The sequence below is a fragment of the Haliotis rubra genome, unplaced genomic scaffold (genome assembly GCF_003918875.1).
Source record: "Haliotis rubra isolate DU_JTF1 unplaced genomic scaffold, ASM391887v1 Scf200, whole genome shotgun sequence".
Taxonomy (NCBI): domain Eukaryota; kingdom Metazoa; phylum Mollusca; class Gastropoda; order Lepetellida; family Haliotidae; genus Haliotis; species Haliotis rubra.
Window position 1 is genome coordinate 849,621 of NW_025766004.1, and position 20,057 is coordinate 869,677.

The 20,057-nt window shown below is 42.0% G+C and overlaps 2 protein-coding genes across 2 annotated transcripts; one reads left to right on the forward strand and one right to left on the reverse strand.

Moving 5' to 3' along the window:
* Nucleotides 1-225: 225 nt before the first annotated feature.
* LOC124275631 lies at nucleotides 226-2,328 on the forward strand. Its single transcript, XM_046711238.1, has one exon. The coding sequence runs from the start codon at nucleotides 893-895 to the stop codon at nucleotides 1,865-1,867; it is 975 nt and encodes a 324-aa protein (XP_046567194.1). The 5' UTR covers nucleotides 226-892; the 3' UTR covers nucleotides 1,868-2,328.
* An 8,842-nt stretch (nucleotides 2,329-11,170) lies between these two features.
* On the reverse strand, nucleotides 11,171-17,479 carry LOC124275632. Its single transcript, XM_046711240.1, has 2 exons — nucleotides 15,425-17,479; nucleotides 11,171-11,785 (listed from the first exon to the last, which is right to left on the reverse strand). Exons 1-2 carry the CDS (start codon nucleotides 16,513-16,515, stop codon nucleotides 11,518-11,520), a joined length of 1,359 nt encoding a protein of 452 aa, XP_046567196.1. The 5' UTR covers nucleotides 16,516-17,479; the 3' UTR covers nucleotides 11,171-11,517.
* Nucleotides 17,480-20,057: the final 2,578 nt, after the last annotated feature.

A 20,057-nucleotide genomic window follows, 5' to 3' on the forward strand; every position in this document is an offset into this window, starting at 1 on the left:
AGGGGTGCACGTGTTCTGGGAGAGAAGGGCCATCTCCCTTCCGAGCTGGTGTAACACGAGGGAGATAGCATCACTGGAGGGCGTGTGATCCTGCCCTGTTGTGTTGGGTTTTGTTGAGGAACAATACTTCAGAGGAAGTTACGTTAGCTGTTTACAACTTCACAAAGACACGTGTCGCTGGTGTTGATCTTGTATTCATTGGAACAAGGTCCAGGTAACAGTATACCATTTTACCGTTATCTGTCACCAAGCCATGATGTTGTCGTGCAGTTGGAGGTATGGAACCAGACGAGCCGCAGACAGACGTTACTGACGCTGATGCCAGCTGGACACTTTCTACATATATATCCATTCAACTGTAACCATGACAACAATGAGTGATGACTAAATTGACCAGGGGACCGTATATCGGTGTATGTTGACACAGAAGAGGGTTGGATTTGTATGAATATGTGGTAAATATGCATAGTGACTACTTGACCTTCAAGGAACAGGGATTTCGGTGATGTGGTTTTCCTGGATTTTGTTTCACGGAGCTATTTTCACTGGTCACAGGATTTATGTCAGGGATTATTCAAGTCATTACCCATAAGCTGGAGACACTCCAGTACAACTTGACATGAGAACAGAATACTGGTGTGGGTCTATGAACTAATCCCTGTTTACCGGTCACCAAGTGCTAAACGCAAACATCTTCAGGCAAAGGCTTGACAAGGAGGGAGGATTAAAGTTCACGTACGTCTGAGAGAGCATGTCTTATTAGTACGATAAAAGGAGTGTCTCATGTGATATCAAAGCTGCCTGTACTGTTATAACGCGGGTTATAGTGTGAATGTAGGTATACAGAACGTAGATTTATTGTGAAGAACGTTTAATTTTTCAAATCATTATAATGCCTACGTCTGCGACTCGGCGTCAGTCCCCCTCTCGTCCCCGCACCTCCCAGAGCTCCGGGGGGAGACTGAGTGCCCGTCAGGCGGTTGGGAGGGAAGAAGCCCGGCCGGGCGAGTATGAAATAGAACTTCTAGAGTATGAGTGGCCCGACCTGCCTCCCATCCCAAACATGAAGGACGCCATCACGAGAAGACGAGTCAGCAACGGCATCACGTATCTACTTCCGGTTGACAAGGGTAAAAATTCCATCAACAGTCATTTCAGGACGGACTTGCGAGCCATGTTTCAGGAACCATATGCAAGTGATGATCTTAAATACGATGACGGTAGAGTTAAACTTAGTGCCAAGGTCCACTTCACTTCTAATACAGCTGACACAAAATGGACAAAAGATCATTTACGATCACTTCCGGTTGAACTTAATGCTAATTCTGAGCAGGTCCGGAAGTTGTATACTCGGTCGGCTCCTTCCAGTGCGTCTGCAAGTCGAAGGATGGGCGTCGACCCTGGTAAGTTAAGAAAAAGGTCTAATCTCTACCTGCCAATTAAGGCACGGGTTCCACCGGAAGCAATCAAGATCAGAAAAGAAGTAGAGAAAATCATCAAGAGCGTGCAAGAGGATGATGGTGAATATGATGAATCCAAGGGCGCAGTCCACGAGGACAACGTTGAAGACACGACTCACGTCCCAGAAAGGAGAAAAACACTCGTCTTTGACGACAGCATGGTAATGGATGGTAACCAAAGAGTGTCTTCCCTGACAAACAGGTTTAAAAAGATAGATTCTCCCTACGGGAAGCAACATTTCAACTCATACGAAGAGTTACGGAGAGCTAAACCTCCACGAATTACAATCCCCGTCGCATTTAAGTCGCAGTTTTTGTCGGAAGAGAAGAACCAAGAAATCTGGGACTGGTTACATGACGGGGATGCGCTGAACGACTTTGAGTACTTCCTGTCAGTGTGTGGGTGAGAATTCTGTGTGTTGGTGACCTTTCGCCACAGCTACAGCAAAAGAATGTTGTGCGTGTCCAACTGAACCTGTTCCACATGCCTGTTTACGTACCCTATGTCCTCCCAATGGATATCCCCATGCCTCTGAATCTGAATCTGACGCAAGTAACGATATTTCTCAAATTATTTGCAGAGCGGATATAGAACAGAATATCGACGAAGGTCAGGATGGGTAAGCGCGCGTGTTGATGTTCGGATAAAAGTTGCGTGAAAAGCACTTTATTTATACCCCAGACAATACCGGACTGGATATCCTATGACGGGAGTCGAAATTACCATGTGTTTGTTCTATCTGCGATGGCCCCTTCAATGCCGTTATCCCAGAGGTGACTTTGTTGAATTGATTGATTGTTTGTTGTTTTACGCCGCACTCAGCAATATTCCAGCTATATGACGGCGGTCTGTAAATATTAGAGTCTCGACCAGACAATCCGGAGATCAACAGCATGAGCATCGATCTACGCAATTGGGATGCGGTGACATTTGTCAACTAAGTCAGCCAGCCTGACCACCCGATCCCATCCCGTTAGTTGCCTCTTACGACAAGCACGCGTTGAATTCAGAATTGATCTTCAGCAACCGATGCTTGTTAAGAGGCGACTAACGGAATCGGGAGGTCTTACTTCCTGACTTGATTGATAGACGGCACCCGATCCCACCTGCGGATGATCATGATGTCAATCACTGGATTGTCTGGGTAGAAGAGTGTATCATATGTACCACCTGTGTAGAAGAGTTTATCGTATCCCAATTGCGATGCTCAGGATATCAGTCACTGGATTGTCTGGTCCAGATTAGGTTATTTACAGACCGCCGTGATATAGCTGGAGAATTGCTGAGTGCGGCGTAAACAATAAACATACAAATAAAACTCATAATTACCCCCATTATCAGTAAAACACAGCTATTTCGCCATTATTCTCAGAAAGAGTACCCAGACTTCGTGTATGTCTCTTACAAAACATGACGATTGAGTGCCAGTATTGCTTGATCAGCGTAAATGACAAAATGGTTCAGGGGCATTGATTCACTGGTAGTTTTCATACAGTGAAAAGATTTATATATCCCATGAGTGAGCTACCGTATATAGTATTAATATCTGGTTGAATACTCACCAACGTGTGCTTCATGTATGATGTGTTCATTAACCTGAGAATCAAGAGAATGAACTGGTTGATCTCAAAAGTCGGACTGTCTATCACTTCCTACAGAACAGGAAGTGACAACACGCAACATTCCTTTTTTCATACACGTTCTCGGCACATGCGCTACCTCAAATGGGATTCCTTTAGCACAACATGGACAAATGTGAGAAATGAGCTGAATTTTATGTCCGTGATAATGGCATGTAAGTAACATTTAGAAAGGGACTCAGTATTCAATATAATAAAATCAACATCAATCTTATTATCTTTTAACGCAACATGGGCAAATATGAGAAGGTGAATGAGCTGCATTTTGTGTCCGCGATAATGGCGTGTCAGTTATATTTAGAAAGGAACTCAGTATTCAATATAATAAAATCAACATCAATCTTATTATGAAAAAGAGGCAAGACTGAGGTTCGAGCCCAGACTCGACGGACCCAAGCACCACTGAGGAATGTAAACTTAATGCGACTTGTTGTTCTTAGAACTTATTAAGGTCAGTCCTAAAGTCTCAAGTCTTGTTTTCCTGCATTACTGCAGCGGAAACCTGTAATGGTTTCCCTATACCCTGAGGAAAGTTTAACTTGAATCTGATTGACGATCAATTAGTGCAAGAATCAGAAAATACTTTCTGTCGCCTTTCCCTAAGGGGCCCGATATGTCCGCGAAGGTTTCTAGAATGATACACTGGTATGACATTATAACGGGTACTTTGTACACATCTGTTGTTGCTAAGGTTACACTGGCTACCTGTATGTTTGAGATATTAGTGTGACTGAAGAATTATTTTATGTGATTTTGATTTTGACAATAAACTTGCAAATGTTCCACTCGATTTTACTCCATTATCTGGACTTGTGCAAATTTGACCAACGTCAGCTCATGGCCTTTAGTTCATTTATGCGATTACCATACTCGGCCATGAAGATTCCTTCTGTAAAAAGGACCCCTGGACAAATTGCGGGAATGGTCATTTCACTGTCAAACATTCCTCCATGTGATCAGACATACACATGCCAGTACCCAGACACTCTCTTAGATACATACACACACACCACACACACACACACACACACACACACACACACACACACACACACACACACAGAGAGAGAGAGAGAGAGAGACACTCACACAGAGAGACACTCACACAGAGAGACACTCACACAGGGACACACACCAAACACAATGACACATTCTCACATAACCACACACTCTCTCAAACAAACACACACAGACACAGAGAGAGAGAGAGACACACACACACCAAACACTATGACACATTCTCACATAATCACACACTCTCTCAAACACACACACACACGCAGTCACACACACACTGCGACAAACACACATGTCGGTCGTTATATGTACATGCAGTAATCCAGTAAACCCCCGTTTCGCCTCACCTCATCTCTTCTACTTGAGTAACTGCCCCTGAAGTGCCCGGAGGCCGTAGCGAAATACACTGGTTGTTTTCCTGTCTTAGAGAAAACCAATGGTTTCCTATCACTATAAACAAGCAGATTTAGTACTGGCACGTCTGGTCAGCGTGACATAAATGTGTGGGTCACGATAACCCAGAAAGGTTTGAAATAGGCTTGATTGTTCTAACAATGCACGCACAATCATCATAATCAGACGCGGGTTCTAGTAAGATCCAATAGGGCACAAGGCCACAGCGTTGAGCAATGTTCTTGATATCGACAGACAGTATATCATCAGGATAACATCCCTGTAAAGCCTGAACTCCTCAACTGATGGTTTTACCAGGAATTATCACATTGGTAACGACAGGACCATGTCGCTCAGGACCACGTCGCTCAAGAGCAACGTTACCTGTCATAAATTGCTAGTTGTTTAACCCTACACAGTGTTCCTGCTATATGAAGACCCCCTGAGACTGATCGAGTGTTGACCAGACAATCCTGTGATTGAAAGTATAAACAATTCCTGACAGAATATGCTGACAACAATGGGCGAGTGTGTTTAGTTTTACGCCGCTTTTAGCAATATTCCAGCAATATCACGGCGGGGGACACCAGAAATGGGCTTCACACATTGTACCCATGTGGGGAATCAAACCCGTGTTTTTGGCGTGACGAACGGACTCTTTAACCACTAGGTTCCCCCACCGCTATGCTGACTGCAAGAGAGAGAGAGACATCAGCCTGTGGCTGTAAGCGTCTCTGTGTGTTAGGGGATGGGTGGTGGTACCTTGTATACGATACCAGTGGAGATCCGGGTTAGAATTGGTCTTCAGCAACCCATGCTTGTCCTGAAAGGCAACTAACGGGATCGGGTGGTCAGGCTCGCTGACTTGGTTGACGCATGCCATCGTATCCCAATTGCATAGATCGATGCTCATGTTGTTAATCACTGGATTGTCTGCTCAAGCGTCGTGGCTGCAGTACAAACCAACAAACCGTTAAATAAACCAACCAACAAACCAACAACCTTGGATAAGACGCAAGAATTTGCCATGCAGAGTAACGTCCCTTGAGCGTGGCTGAATCACGTGTCTGTGTTCGTATCCTTCCTTGTCATGACACAGTGCTCGTGGGCTTCAACAAAGTGACGCACAAAGGTTTTTGACCACAATGGTAACTACATAGATATCAAGCATACGTCGGTGATTGGTACAATCAACTGGGACTATTTCTTGCAGGTAATGTTGTACGTGACCGAGTTTAATAATCACCCCATCATGAGATCACGTCTGTGTTCCTCTAACTGAAGACCCGTGAAGATCCGGGTTAGAATTGGTCTTCAATAGCCCATGTTACGTATCCCAATTGCGTAGATCGATACTCATGCTGTTGATCACTGGTTCACGATTATGCACAGACCGCCGCCATATAGCTGGAATATTGCTGAGTGAGGCGTAAAACTAAACTCACTCACTCACTCCTCTTACTGAAGGCAAAGGAACGTAAACACCCAGGGAACGTCGATAGCAATGTATTTGATATGGGTATCACCGTTTGATCGTCATCTTTCACATTTTGATAATATTTGGTGTATTTGGGGCAAATCTAATTTTTAAGAGTATATATACCTGCTGTTTCTAATTCTTATTTCAAATGTCGATTGAATTGCAATCATGTGAAACTGGAGATATTGTTGGTACAGAAATTACATTTCATTTACAGTATTGATATAATACAAGCATTTTCAGACATTTCAAGTTTAGAACATATATTTAAAACCAAAATAAACAACATTATGAAATCTACTGTATTTTTGTCGACACTGAAGATGACATGACCCTTATTTATTTTACTGGGGCGGTGGGGTAGCCTAGTGGTTAAAGTGTTCGCTCGTCACGCCGAAGACCCGGGTTTGATTCCCCATATGGTTACAATGTATGAAGCCATTTCTGGTGTCCCCCGTGCTAGAATGTGGCAAAAAGCGGCGTAAAACTAAACTCACTCAATCTCTATTTATTTCATTAGCATTTGAAGTTAAAAAAATAATATGGCTAAAGTGTATCACAGATAAAATCCCAATAACCAACAATAACAAAAAACTTGAGATTTTCGAAGTTCACACACACACACAGCAATAGTTCACACCGAACATGTGAAATGAAAGGGAGATAACTCCTGCACAGCTGCAGAATAAGTACATTGTATCATCGCGTCGGCGCTGCCAGGTGCACGAACTATTCCTTATCACCATATATATCCTATATCAAACAAAGTACATAGGTTTAATATCAGGCCCATAGTAGTACCTTTGCGATGATAAAATGTTTCATGAATAATCGTCACCTTTTCCCCCTCGCATTGCCGGAATATATTCATTAGTTTATTAAAAATAAGAGCTTATAGATACATTAATCCTAACCAACTGCAAGGCCTCAAACGTCTCGGATTTTCTTCGCAGGGGGTATGATGTCACGGTATTACTATCCACCAAATATTTACTTACTATATGACATGAAACTTGACAACGCAAGTCGGACCCCGCATGTTTTAATGAGTTTGTCAACAGAGATATGGCAGCAGATCACATTACACAATATATCTATTTGGAGCTATCACGTGGGGACTACCTAAGCTTCCAGGATCGATATGTGTTTCATGTCACTTAAACGCCGTGTCTTCACTAGCATTTCTAATCTGACGATATATTTATGTTCCATATATCGGTGACATAAATATAAACTGATGTTCAAAAGAAAGTACACACCTGATTCTTTGGTATAATATTTTCTTTAAAACAGGATAATATTTAAAAAGTGTTTTTATTCTGCCTTGTCAGAAACATTGTGCAAGTGTTTCCAAAACACCACATATATTGTACCCAATTACAACATTGCTAGCAAAATATTTATGGACTTAATGGGAATAGTCCCAAAACACCAGGTGTGTACTTTCTTATATACGTCAGTATAGTTGCGATTGAATGAGCTGAGGTGAGGTGAGGTGAGGTGAGGTGAAATTGGGTAACGTCGTGCTTGAGAATATTTCGCTCATATGACGACGTGCATGCGTGTGTATGTGTATATGCGGCTGCTTGTACTAGCCCAGACTGAAGCTGGTGTTATAGTGCTTGCCCACTGAGATACCATGCCGCAGTGAAGCATGAATACCCCACTCAGACACATTATACTGACTCCGAGTCGACCAGTCCTTGTTGTACCCATTAATGCCGAGCGCCAGACAGGGACCAACAAGAAGCATATTTTAACGTCTTTTGGTATGACGCGGTCGGGGATCGAACCCGCGACCTTCGGCTCTCTGGGCGGACGCTCTAACCACTACACCACGGACGCGGTCGCGATTGAGTGAGTAAGGTTTTACGCCACTTTTAGCAACATTCCAGCAATATGACGGCGGAGCACACCAGAAATGGGCTTCACACATTGTATCCATATGGGGAATCGAACCCGGGTATTCTGCATGACGAGCGGACACTTTAACCATCAGACTACTACACCGCCTCATAGAAATGTGCGAAATACAATGGGGACTTCAGACAAAAGAGGTTTACTGTTACCCTAAGCTTATGATATCGGGTGCTTGCCATTTGTGATTTGTCTGATGTTTTGTCAACAAGCTGTCAACCAATGCTAGGCCTCGAAATACTGTCATACACCGTTGTGTCGAACTTGAAGTGACCTAAGTAAATGCTTCGAGTTATCCGAGGTTCAACACAAATGCAACATGCCACCCTAAGCTTATGATATCGGGTGCTTGCCATTTGTGATTTGTCTGATGTTTTGTCAACAAGCTGTCAACCAATGCTAGGCCTCGAAATACTGTCATACACCGTTGTGTCGAACTTGAAGTGACCTAAGTAAATGCTTCGAGTTATCCGAGGTTCAACACAAATGCAACATGCCACCCTAAGCTTATGATATCGGGTGCTTGCCATTTTGTGATTTGTCTGATGATTTGTCAACAAGCTGTCAACCAATGCTAGGCCTCGAAATACTGTCATACACCGTTGTGTCGAACTTGAAGTGACCTAAGTAAATGCTTCGAGTTATCCGAGGTTCAACACAAATGCAACATGCTACCCTAAGCTTATGACATCGGGTGCTTGCCATTTGTGATTTGTCTGATTTGTCAACAAGCTTTCAACCAATGCTCGGCCTCCAAATACTGCCATATACCCTTGTGTCGAACTTCAAGTGACCTAAGTAAATGCTTCGAGTTATCCGCAGGCTCGACACAACCGTAAGATAATGACTAAAGAAGGAATGCACAGGACAAGTTTATATTTCGGGACAACCGTATGTTCGACATATCAAACTTCAATACAAAGGAGTTTGTAATCACTTGTAGCAGAGTTTTTACTCGGTGGTCATTGGAGAATTCCTATGCAAGGGGCATTACTCTAGTGTCGCACGCGCTGGGCGTTTGAGTCTGATATATCAAAAGTAGGAGAATAGACTTCAGGTATAAATTCCCACCATCCTTCACCTGTCAACACCTGTAATCGAGAATTCGACCACAGCAGTATACGACGGTGAATCGTGTCATTTTCATTCTCTCCATAACGTCATGCTAACACACCGTGGTGTTGATGAAATACTGGTAACACGGCGCTTTAAGTCTCCCACGAACCCATCATAGTCATCACTTGCTCGTATTCTAGATTTGCCAGTTCGTTACACCTGAGGACATTAAGCCTCAATATCACACTTTAGCAACAAAAGAAACAGACAAAGAGAAGAAGAAGAAGAAGAAGAAGAAGAAGTATAATTTATTGCTGTGTCACATGCTGAATTACAATAAAAAGGCATTTCATTATTCCAGGGTTTTAAAACAGCATCCGGCCAAATGGCCTATGAGGAATAAATAGCCCAGTTATATAATAATTATAAAGTCACACCACCACATACAGACACGCAAGTAGAAACATACACACAAACGCACAGACACACATACACACAAACACACAGACATACACAAACATATAATGCCACGTGATGCTGCTTCACAGAGAGATTTTACAGCCCCTTCAAACATTCCACACTTCAGATTTCATGACCTCTTATAGTTGAACAAATAACGCTTCCTTGGGCTGAAATTTTGACCAATTCGTCTTATAACATTCGAAACTATAATCACTACCCGCAAACACAAACGACATTAAATATTTGTAGACAAAGGGGAATAACTCCTGTCTGCTTAACACATCAATGATGAGTATTGTGGTAGAGCAGTCGTCTCCCGGACGAAGGGACCCTGTTCCCGAGCTTACCCAACACCTTTTTCCCATCGGTATCTACACGCAAAAAATAATTTCCTTCTGATATAAATACCAGGTGTCTTATATACTGGGTCTTTCTTAGATTGATAAACACACAGTTTTGGCTAAATCGTTGCTTATCAGACTAATGTCCCTTCACCCTTATTTTGAAAACATGAGACAAATATTTAATGTTAATCAAAATTTTGTTCAGAGAACATTATAATGTTTTAGCACCCGTGAGGATCCGGGTTAGAATAGGTCGTCAACAGCCCGAGCTTCTCGTAAGAGTCGACTAACGGGATCGGGTCGTCAGGCTCGCTGTCTTGGTTGACACATGTCATCGTATACCAACTGCGTAGATCGATGTTCATGATCACTGGATTGTCTGGTCCAGACTCGAGTAATTAAAGACCGCCGCCATATAGCTGGAATATTGCTAATTTGCTAAGTGCAGCGTTGAACAGCAAACAAACAATTCTCTTAGCAAGGACCATGGGTTGGATTTATTTGTTGATGGCAACATCTGCATTATACATGTAAAACGTAAAAGTCATAGGATTGATGATGTTGAATGACCAAGATAGTTGAGTGAGTGAGTGCACTTTTACACCGCTTTTAGCAATATTAAAGCAATATCATGGCGGGGAACACCAGAAATGAGCTTCACACATTGTACCCATGTGGGGAATCGAACCCGGGTGTTCGGCGTGACGAGCGAACGCTTGAACCACTAGGCTACCCCATCGTCCCTGAATGGCCAAGTAGTAGTCCTGAAAAGTTGCAGGAATTTCTGTGATATCTTGGACGTACCTAGCCTATTGTAGGCAGTTAAAAGGACTGGTAATAAATAGGTAAATTTTAGTTCACAATAATGCTGAATATGTATCCGTTGTGTTGAACAATAATTGTGTGACTGCTTTAAGAGTATCATTGTTAACTCAGCGAAAGGCATTAATGTTTGAAACGGTCGTAAAATGATAACAAAATCATTGGTTTTATCTCATCGTGGCCCAACCATCTTCACACAAACTGAATTTATTTACAGTATTTCAAGCAGTAGCAAAAATATGTTCATGGTTGTCGACTATTTACATGTGGCATTGTAACATAGATATGCTGAAAATACATACGAAATTCTAATTAAGCAATTTCTTGGCAATCGCAAATTATACACAGCATGGCAAGTCCCAATGGAAAATACATTTTATTAATTTTCTATAATCATAAAACATGTCCAATAAAAGCATGCATTTATGAATCAACATCACACAAGGAAGAAACCTGCTGTTCTCTTAACATGCGAGCCTGTATTACCTCTCTGGGAGAGGCGATGGGATAGCCTAGTGGTTAAAGCGTTCGCTCGTCACGCCGAAGACCCGGGTTCAATTCCTCGCATGGGTACAATGTGTTAAGCCCATTTCTGGTGTCCCCCGCCGTGATGTTGCTGGAATATTGCTATAAGCGGCGTTAAACCAAAATCACTTACTCTCTTGGGCACCCCCGTCACTAACACACGCAAAGCCAAGTCAATAGCTCACATGAATACATGTACATATTAACACTGGAGCATATGGCATAAGTCAAATTAGATGACGTATATCGGACATACATCGTGTTTGGTTTTCACTTTAATGTTCACAGTTATTTTGGTAGCCGTTTAAAATATGTTCACTGTACAACTGTATTGCTTGAAGAATGCTGGGACTGAGATTTGAAACAACTAACACAGTTAGACTGTTTATCCAATAGAAGACTATCTCTCACTGTCTATTTCAGGCAAGTGGGGTGGTAGCGATGCGGGTGTCAGTTTACCACCACATTCTTCCAACCAATCGGAAACTCGGTCCTCCCTTTGCTCGGAATCACTATACAACCCGGATGTTAGCACTTCCTGTGTAAGTCCGGGACACGTGAGTTTTGGTTTTGCGTCGTCATTTTGGGTGTTTTGCTCGTCTTCAGGTTGAACGTCGCGTAAGGTACGTGAATGGATGTAGTTCCCTTGTCCCCCATACTCTCTCACGGCCTGAAACAGAAATAAAAGCAGATTTGGTTGATATTCAGTTGGAGTGTGTATTTGAATTCACCACAATTGGCGGTGGGGTAGCGGTGGGTAGCCAAGTGGTTAAAACGTTCGCTCAGAACGCCGAAAAACACTTGGTCGTTTCGCCACATGGGTACAAACTGGACCTGTTTGTTTCATACGGTGCACTTGTTGCATACACTCACTCACGAGGCTTCTTTGTTCTGAAGGGGCGGTGGGGTAGCCTACTGGTTGAAGCGTCCGCTAATCACGCCGAAGATCCGGGTTCGATACCCACATGGGTACAATGTGTGAAGCACCTTTACTGGTGTTCCCTGTCGTGATATTGCTAGAATATTGCTGAAACCGCCGTAGAACTAAACCCACTAACTCACTCACCACAATATGAAATGTTTCAAGAAAGAAACCACAACATGTTTAGCTATTTATGCCGTCTTTTATGTCAAGGTAGAGCTGGTTAGAACCAAATGTCCTAAATATGATGCATATTGTTATTTCATATTGTACTTCGTGTTTGGCGGTGGGGGGGCGGTGGGGTAGTCTAGTGGTTAAAGCGTTGGCTCGTGGTGTCCCGAAGACCGTGGTTCGAATCCCCACATGGGTACAATGAGTGAAGCCCATTTCTGGTGTCCCCCGCCATGATATTGCTGGAATATTGCTAAAAGCGGCGTAAAACCAAANCTGTGATTTTAGGACATCTCAGTCAGTCAGTATAAAAGAATTAAAGAGAGGCAACACTGTCTCCGTTGTCTCTGTGTCATGTCATTGCAGGTGCAGACATCACTATGCCATCTTCATCTACCGGTATCAGTGTCACTGTAGGTTCTGATCTATTTGTCCCATTGTCCCAAGGTGTGTGGACCTTCTAATTGTACCATTGTCACAAGGTGTGTGGACCTTCTAATTGTACCATTGTCTCATTGTGTTCTGTGAGTTCTAAATGCACCATTGTCATATTATATTTTGTGCCTTCTAAATGAACTATTGTCTCTGCCATCTGAATTAAGAAACACCAAATCCAAAGACCTTTTCAAGTCTCTCCTAAATAAAACCCACCTCTTCCGCTCAGCATTCCACTAGACTTTCCCAACTGTTTGTGTATATGTGCATGAATTTGGATTCAACTTAGTCATAGCGTCAGTGGGTACCTGTCGATGGATACTAGGCGCTTAGTATTGATGTTTTGTACCTTCTACATGTACCATTGTCACTTTCTGTTCAGAAGCTTTGCGAGGTAACAGTTTTCAGAAAGCTGGCTGTAGCTATATAAAGGGCTAGACGAGGGCAATCCCAGACCGTGTGTAATTTGAATTATGATTTACCAAGGCTATCAAGGGACATCTGAAAAGTCCGACGTGCATTGACTTGTGTAGTAAATAGTGGTGGTCCGATTAATTGAAATAATCGAAGATTGGTCCTAGTGACAAAACGACCAAGCAATCGATCATAATTTCTCATAATCGAACACAACCAATTTTGGAACACTCGTTTTCATTAACAATATTTTTCACATGGTTGGTTTTGTCTGTTACATTTTGTAAGCACTACAAGCTCGTTTCAAGTCATGATTGAATTTATTATAAAGATTCCAAGAAATTTATGTTCCTAACATACTAGTCATCCTTTAAAGATGTGAAATTTTGCCCAAAAGCCCCAAAAGAACTACATTGGTTTTTTCCTTATTTTTATGTGCATTAACAAATTTCATAAATGACGCTAACCAATTATTTTCGATGATTGGTCGGTTGTAAAGAACCAATCATCAATTATGAGATTTTAACCAATTCCCAACACTAGTAGTAAAGCATGTACGTTGCTGTTGTTATAACTTATTTTACCCATAGTTCCGCATCTGTGATGGTGACCCTAACCCAGTGTTCAAATATAATGTATTTTCTGCCATCTGTAGTCGTTCAATGATTTCACAATTTAGTTCTGTTTGATAGCCTTTGTGTTTAACTTGGTAACCAGCTGGCATACATTGTCACATCATGTTATTTTACAAATGTCATTGTCACCCAATGTCGTGTGTGTTCTAAATGTACCATTGCCATGTACATGTTCTGTGCCTTCTAAAGGCACAACTGTCACATTACGTTCTATGTACCATTGTCATAAAATGTTATGTACCTTCTTGATGAACCATTGTCACATTGTGTTTTGTGCCTTCTGGATGAACCATTGTCACAATATGTTCTGTCCCTTCTAAACGTACATTTGACAATTTATGTTCTGTGTCTTCTAAATGTACCTTTGTCATAAATTGTTATGTGCCTTCTTGATGAACCATTGTCACATTGTGTTTTGTGCCTTCTGGATGAACCATTGTCACAATATGTTCTGTCCCTTCTAAACGTACATTTGACAATTTATGTTCTGTGTCTTCTAAATGTACCATTGTCATAAATTGTTTTGTGCCTTCAGGATGAACCATTGTCACATTGTGTTTTGTGCCTTCTGGATGAACCATTGTCAAAACATGTTCTGTCCCTTCTAAACGTACATTTGACAATTTATGTTCTGTGTCTTCTAAATGTACCATTGTCATAAATTGTTATGTGCCTTCAAGATGAACCACTGTCACATTATGTACTGTGTCTTATTAAGGTACCATTGTCACTTAATGTTTTGTGTCTTTTAGATGAACCATTGTCGCATTATTTTTATGCCTTCTAGATGTACCATTGCCACAATATGATATGTGCCTTCTAAATGTACCACTGTCGCATTACGTTTTCAGCTTCTTAATGTACCTTTGTCTTAATATGTTGTGTGCCTTCCAGATGAACCATTGTCACATTGTGGTTTTTGTGCCTTCTGGGCACAATATGATCTGTGCCTTCTAAACGTACCTTTGTCAAATTATGTTCTGTGTCTTCTAAATGTGCCATTGTCACAATATATTTTGTGCCTTCTAAATGTACCATTGTCACATTAAGTTTTATGCCTTCTGGATGAACACGTGTCAAATTACTTTTGTGTCTTCTAAACGTACCATTGTCACAATATGTTATATGTCTTATTAATGTGCCATTGCCATATAATGTCCGGTGCCTTCTAAGTGACCCGTTGTCACATTTCGTTCTAAGACTTCTAAATGTAGCATTGTCACATTGCGTGTGCCTTCTGAATAAACCATTATGTCGCAGTATATTCTACTCTCAAATCTAGATAACTTTAGACAACATGCCGAACTGACAGAAGTGCATCATGCATAATAAGTTATCTGGGCCTGTGTTTTCCATTGACCTCCATCCCCAAAGGAAATAATTTTTGTTAGACACGAATAACCGTGTGTCATCCTTGTTTGTAAAGATTTAGTCTTCGATTGTGACACCATAGTAGCAAGTTTAACAGTGCAGAATAACAGTTACAGTGACTGTCTCTAAATATTCTTCAACTGACGTTGGACGAGTCTGGACCAGATAATCCAGTGATTAACAACATGAGCATCGATCTACGCAATTGAGATACGATGACGTGACAACCAAGTCAGCGGGCCTGACCACCCGATCCCGTTAGTTGCCTTCTACGACAAGCATGGGTTGTTGAAGATCAATTCTAACCCGGATCTTCACTGATACTTCAACTGAAGTAGTTTGGATATAATGCTTACTTACTTGAACGCGCAGTTGGAAGGTCTCCTCTTGGTCCCAGATCACCTAGGTGTACAGGAACTCCAAGATCTCCAGTTGGAGAGACTGTCGGTGTCATCGGTGGGCCTATTCTTATCTTTATGTGTCTCGGACGATGGGTATGACGATCAAAAGACACGTGTCGTGGCCTAGGACCAGCATGTAGTCCGGTGTCTCCACCACCGGGTGCCAGAACGGAGCGTGAGCTGGAATGTTTCCCTTTTTCTCTATGATGAAAGTGACCCAAGCTATGATTAATCCCTAACCCGGAGTTTACATAGGTTCCTAGCTCAAGTCCATGGCAATGTGAATGTGTATGCGAGTGGACTGGTACAGGACTTCTCCGAGGAACTTCTTTATTATCAGGAACACGAACATGAAGATGATTCTTCCTTTCTTCTCTATGATGAAAACGACCCAAGCTATGATTGATCCCTAACCCGGAGTTTACATAGGTTCCTAGCTCAAGTCCATGACAATGTGAATGTGTATGCGAGTGGACTGGTACAGGACTTCTCCGAGGAACTTCTTTATTGGCAGGAACATGAATATGTAGACGATGCTTCCCTTCTTCACTATGTCGGAAACGACCCAAGCTATGATTTATCCCTAACCCAGAGTTTACATAGGTTCCTAGCTCAAGTCCATGACAATGTGAATGTGTATGCGAGTGGGCTGGTACAGGACTTCCTTCAGGAACATCATCATAAGCATATAGACGTGTAGGTGTGTACATAAGGTCATCGTCAGCTTCATCCTCCGTGCGAAGTATTGTCACCATCCCTTGTGTGAAGGACAGATCCGAGTCTCTCCTGACAGGCCAGGACCTGTCAGACATGCTACCCTGTCTTTCTGAAGGTCTTCCTCTGTCTATTTGCGTAGGCCTATTGTGAAGCACCACCGGTAGAGCCATGGTATCAGCTTCTGTCAAAGGACGCCATGGAGATATATCCAAGTCTGAATAATGTCTTGATTTGGACTCTGGTTGCCTCTTGTTCGAGGTCGTCTTTTTTCGATGTGAAATCCTTGGTAACGGTTCTGGAGCGCTGGAGGTTTTGCAAAGAGACCTCTTCATACTTATCACACGGTGTTCAGGCGGATGCTGTTTTAGGCAGCTGGTGTCAGAAGACGTCTGTATACCCTTCTTGTGGATAATTATTAAGTCACAAGTTGGTCTCAGGGTAATGAAAATATGTGGACGAAAACAGCTTCATGAAACACATTCACAGTGAGAGGACATTCAGCAAATGTATGTAATCCATGAACGAGTTCAGTGAATACCCGAGTTGGCACGAACACCTCCTCACCCGAATGTCACAACAGGACAGAAGACAGATAGGCTTTATCACCCTATCTGCGTCTATCCACTCACAAACATGACCCCTCAACCGAACCCCTGTCACACGGGAACTGGTAGATCGGAATCACAACGTTATATCATGCAGACATATCTCACAAAATATGTGCTCCCCAATATGTCACAAAATCGATTTCATAACTAGGTAGGAAAACACCTGACTGATCAGAGCTGCAAAAATCATTAAAGTACTCATTCGAAGACCTCTACATGCAAAGGCAATATGGACAATATCGATTAACACAGACACACGGTGATCAGTTGACATACGTTCAATCTATGACCAGGTGTATCGTGATATAATGATCAGATCCCCAGATCAAAGCATGTACAACATATTCATGGCGTTCAAAGGGTTCGCTAATCTGATACTTAGATAGTATAGCAATCAGACCCACCTTGCCTAACACACAGGACTGCACACACGCTAAGCAATGGAGCTCAGTGTTCCCGTTGTTAAGAACTGCCCTACTTCATTGTCCATCGTAACTAAGAATATGTCTACAGCGACACGTTGCATTAGATATGCACATTCTGAGTTGTGGCCAGGTATCAACCATATGTATACGTCATGCTTCAACCTGAGTTGTGGACAGGTATTAACCATATGTAAACGCCATGCTTCAACAGACTACCAAGCTAATAAGCTAACAAAAGCAGGCTATAAATAACCTGAGTCTAGTTGACAGCTAGCGGCGTCAAGGTGATTTGTAAACAAGAACACCGTGGTATTGTGACGTTTCTCGTCATTGTGGAGATACATGTAGTAAATCGATCTGCCACGAGGTACACGCAGTGTGTCATGATATGGCTTAAAGTACGAAGGAGTGCCCCATGGGTATGATCCCGAAAATGATTCTTCAGTTGCTGGAACGATGTAGTAAACTGATTGCGAGGTATATTTTGTCAATACTATATATTTTCGAAGCATCAAGTTTTATTGGTTCAATAAAATATTCTCAACGTCTCTTGACATATCTTATAATGTTGATAAACATCCCGAATATCACCGGGCGGTGAGGTAGCCTAGTGGTAAAAGCGTTGGTTCGTCACGCCGAAGACCCGGGTTCGATTCCCCACATGGGTACAGTGGGTGAAGCCCATTTCTGGTGTCCCCCACCGTGATATTGCTGGAATATTGCTAAAAGCGACGTAAAATTGAATTAACTCACTCACGAATACCCTGAGAAATTTGCGTGTCCCCTGTTTTGAAATAATGGCGATCTAAGACCTCAGTAAATCACTGCAATTCATATCCGAAATGAACTTAAGGGTCTAGTAAATGGTTAATAATGTCGGATGTATTTCGGCTCCCGAACTGGGAGATTTTAAGCAGTAGCCACACTGTAAATAACGGCGATGAACCACCACGGTATTATCAAGTAAAATCTTTTAAATCTTTTAAAAACTATTTTCACATTTTCTCATATATATATGTGGTATGCCTGATCATATAGATTTAAAAAAATATTAATTCAAACGTATATTTCAGTGGATACCTTTTTATTTTTATGCGTAAACGTCTTAAATACAATAAATGGGCTTTTATATAGATAACCATTGCATGAATTTTTTTTAATTTTCAATAAATACATTGTTTTACATGTGTTTTCAATTGTGAGTGTTCGTAAGCAAGAGCCATACATCCTGTGTAATTTCATTAATCCGCACTCTGTCTAAACTGGATTAAAGTTTGGGTCCCACACACTTTTATCTGAACAGATGCCAGAGTATTATTGGTTTCATGACATTAATTATGTTGATGACCACGACCTTTAAGCTGCCCTCGTTCTTATCAATAAAAAATTAAAACTTGAAAGAATTGGATTATTAAATATTAATCTAATTTCACCCTTGAATAATACATTTGAATTGCGTCTTTGTAAACGGTCAATAAATATCTCTGTAGCGACATTAAATGTAAATGTTGTGTGAGTAATGTCAATATCGACTCGCATTGACAGTAGGCAGGTGGTGTACAATGTGTGATAATGTCACAAGGGCAATATCACCTCACAATAACCACTCTACCATGACAACAGAAATATTTGGAAGCAAGTCTTGTGTCATGGTAATTAACTTCATCATAATTATGAACAGGCACTGTGATATAAATAATACCCTAGCATTACTTAATGGTCATATTACCAGTGTAGCGCGATAGACATCTAACAATTTGGTGAGACTTATAATGCACGCCGTGTAATAATGAATCGTATTTTATATGTACTCTTTTGATATGTAATATGGAAGGTTTTTGCCCACTTCATTATCTGGTAATAAGCCTGGGACTACAGCAGGGAGGTGTTCCACAACCATGAGGTTCCTACCATTCCAGCAATTCATTAACATTAATTAAACTGCAACAGGCCTATCCGAGCTATATTAAGCTAGCACACGCTTCCTCGGGGGAAACATTCGGGAGGTAACGAACTAGGTAATAGCGTCTCGTGGTGGCAATGGTGAACTGTACTGCTGGGTGTCCCCCCTCCCTGCTTCCCCCTCCCCCGACATCATAACGTGACACAGTTAACGCCCTTGTATTCTATGTAACAATACGTTCTGTATACTGGACCTGGCTGCTTCATACGGTGCACTTGTTACATACACACAATCATGAGGTTCTTTGTTCTGAAGGGGCGGTGGAGTAGTGTCGTGGTTGTAGTGCCCGCCAGGGTACAATGGGTACAATGTGTTAAGCCCATTTCTGGTGTCCCCCCTCCGTGACATGCTGGAATATTGCTAAAAGCGGCGTAAAACTAACCTCACTCACTCTTTGTTCTGAGTTGTGTCTGAATTAAGCATACATTTACCGGCACAATGATGTAACCATCGGTTCGAACTTGGTCTTTGTGGGTGGTCAATAACAAAGATATATTCGGTCCACAGATGCTATAAATCTGTTGGCCAGATATCGCTGTCCAGTTTGTGTTTACACCAGTTGCTTTAAGGAATATATTAAATAGGGTAGCACTGTCCCCACCATGATGTAGCCAGTTGTGTCCAGAATCTACCAGATAACGATGTTCCTGTCATATATATACAACAGTTCACACGGATCATTTCTGCGAGTCAATTGTTGTTACGAATCATATCTGCCAGCTAGCTCTGTTATAAGGGTGTATGTCGTCAATTGTTCTTTTTAGGAATCTATGCAAAAGGGTACCTGTTCCCTCGGTCACTATGGTCAGTGTTCACGGGAATCCATATAACAGCCAGATGCATATGGCGCTGTTCCCGTGATCTGTATGGCCAACCGG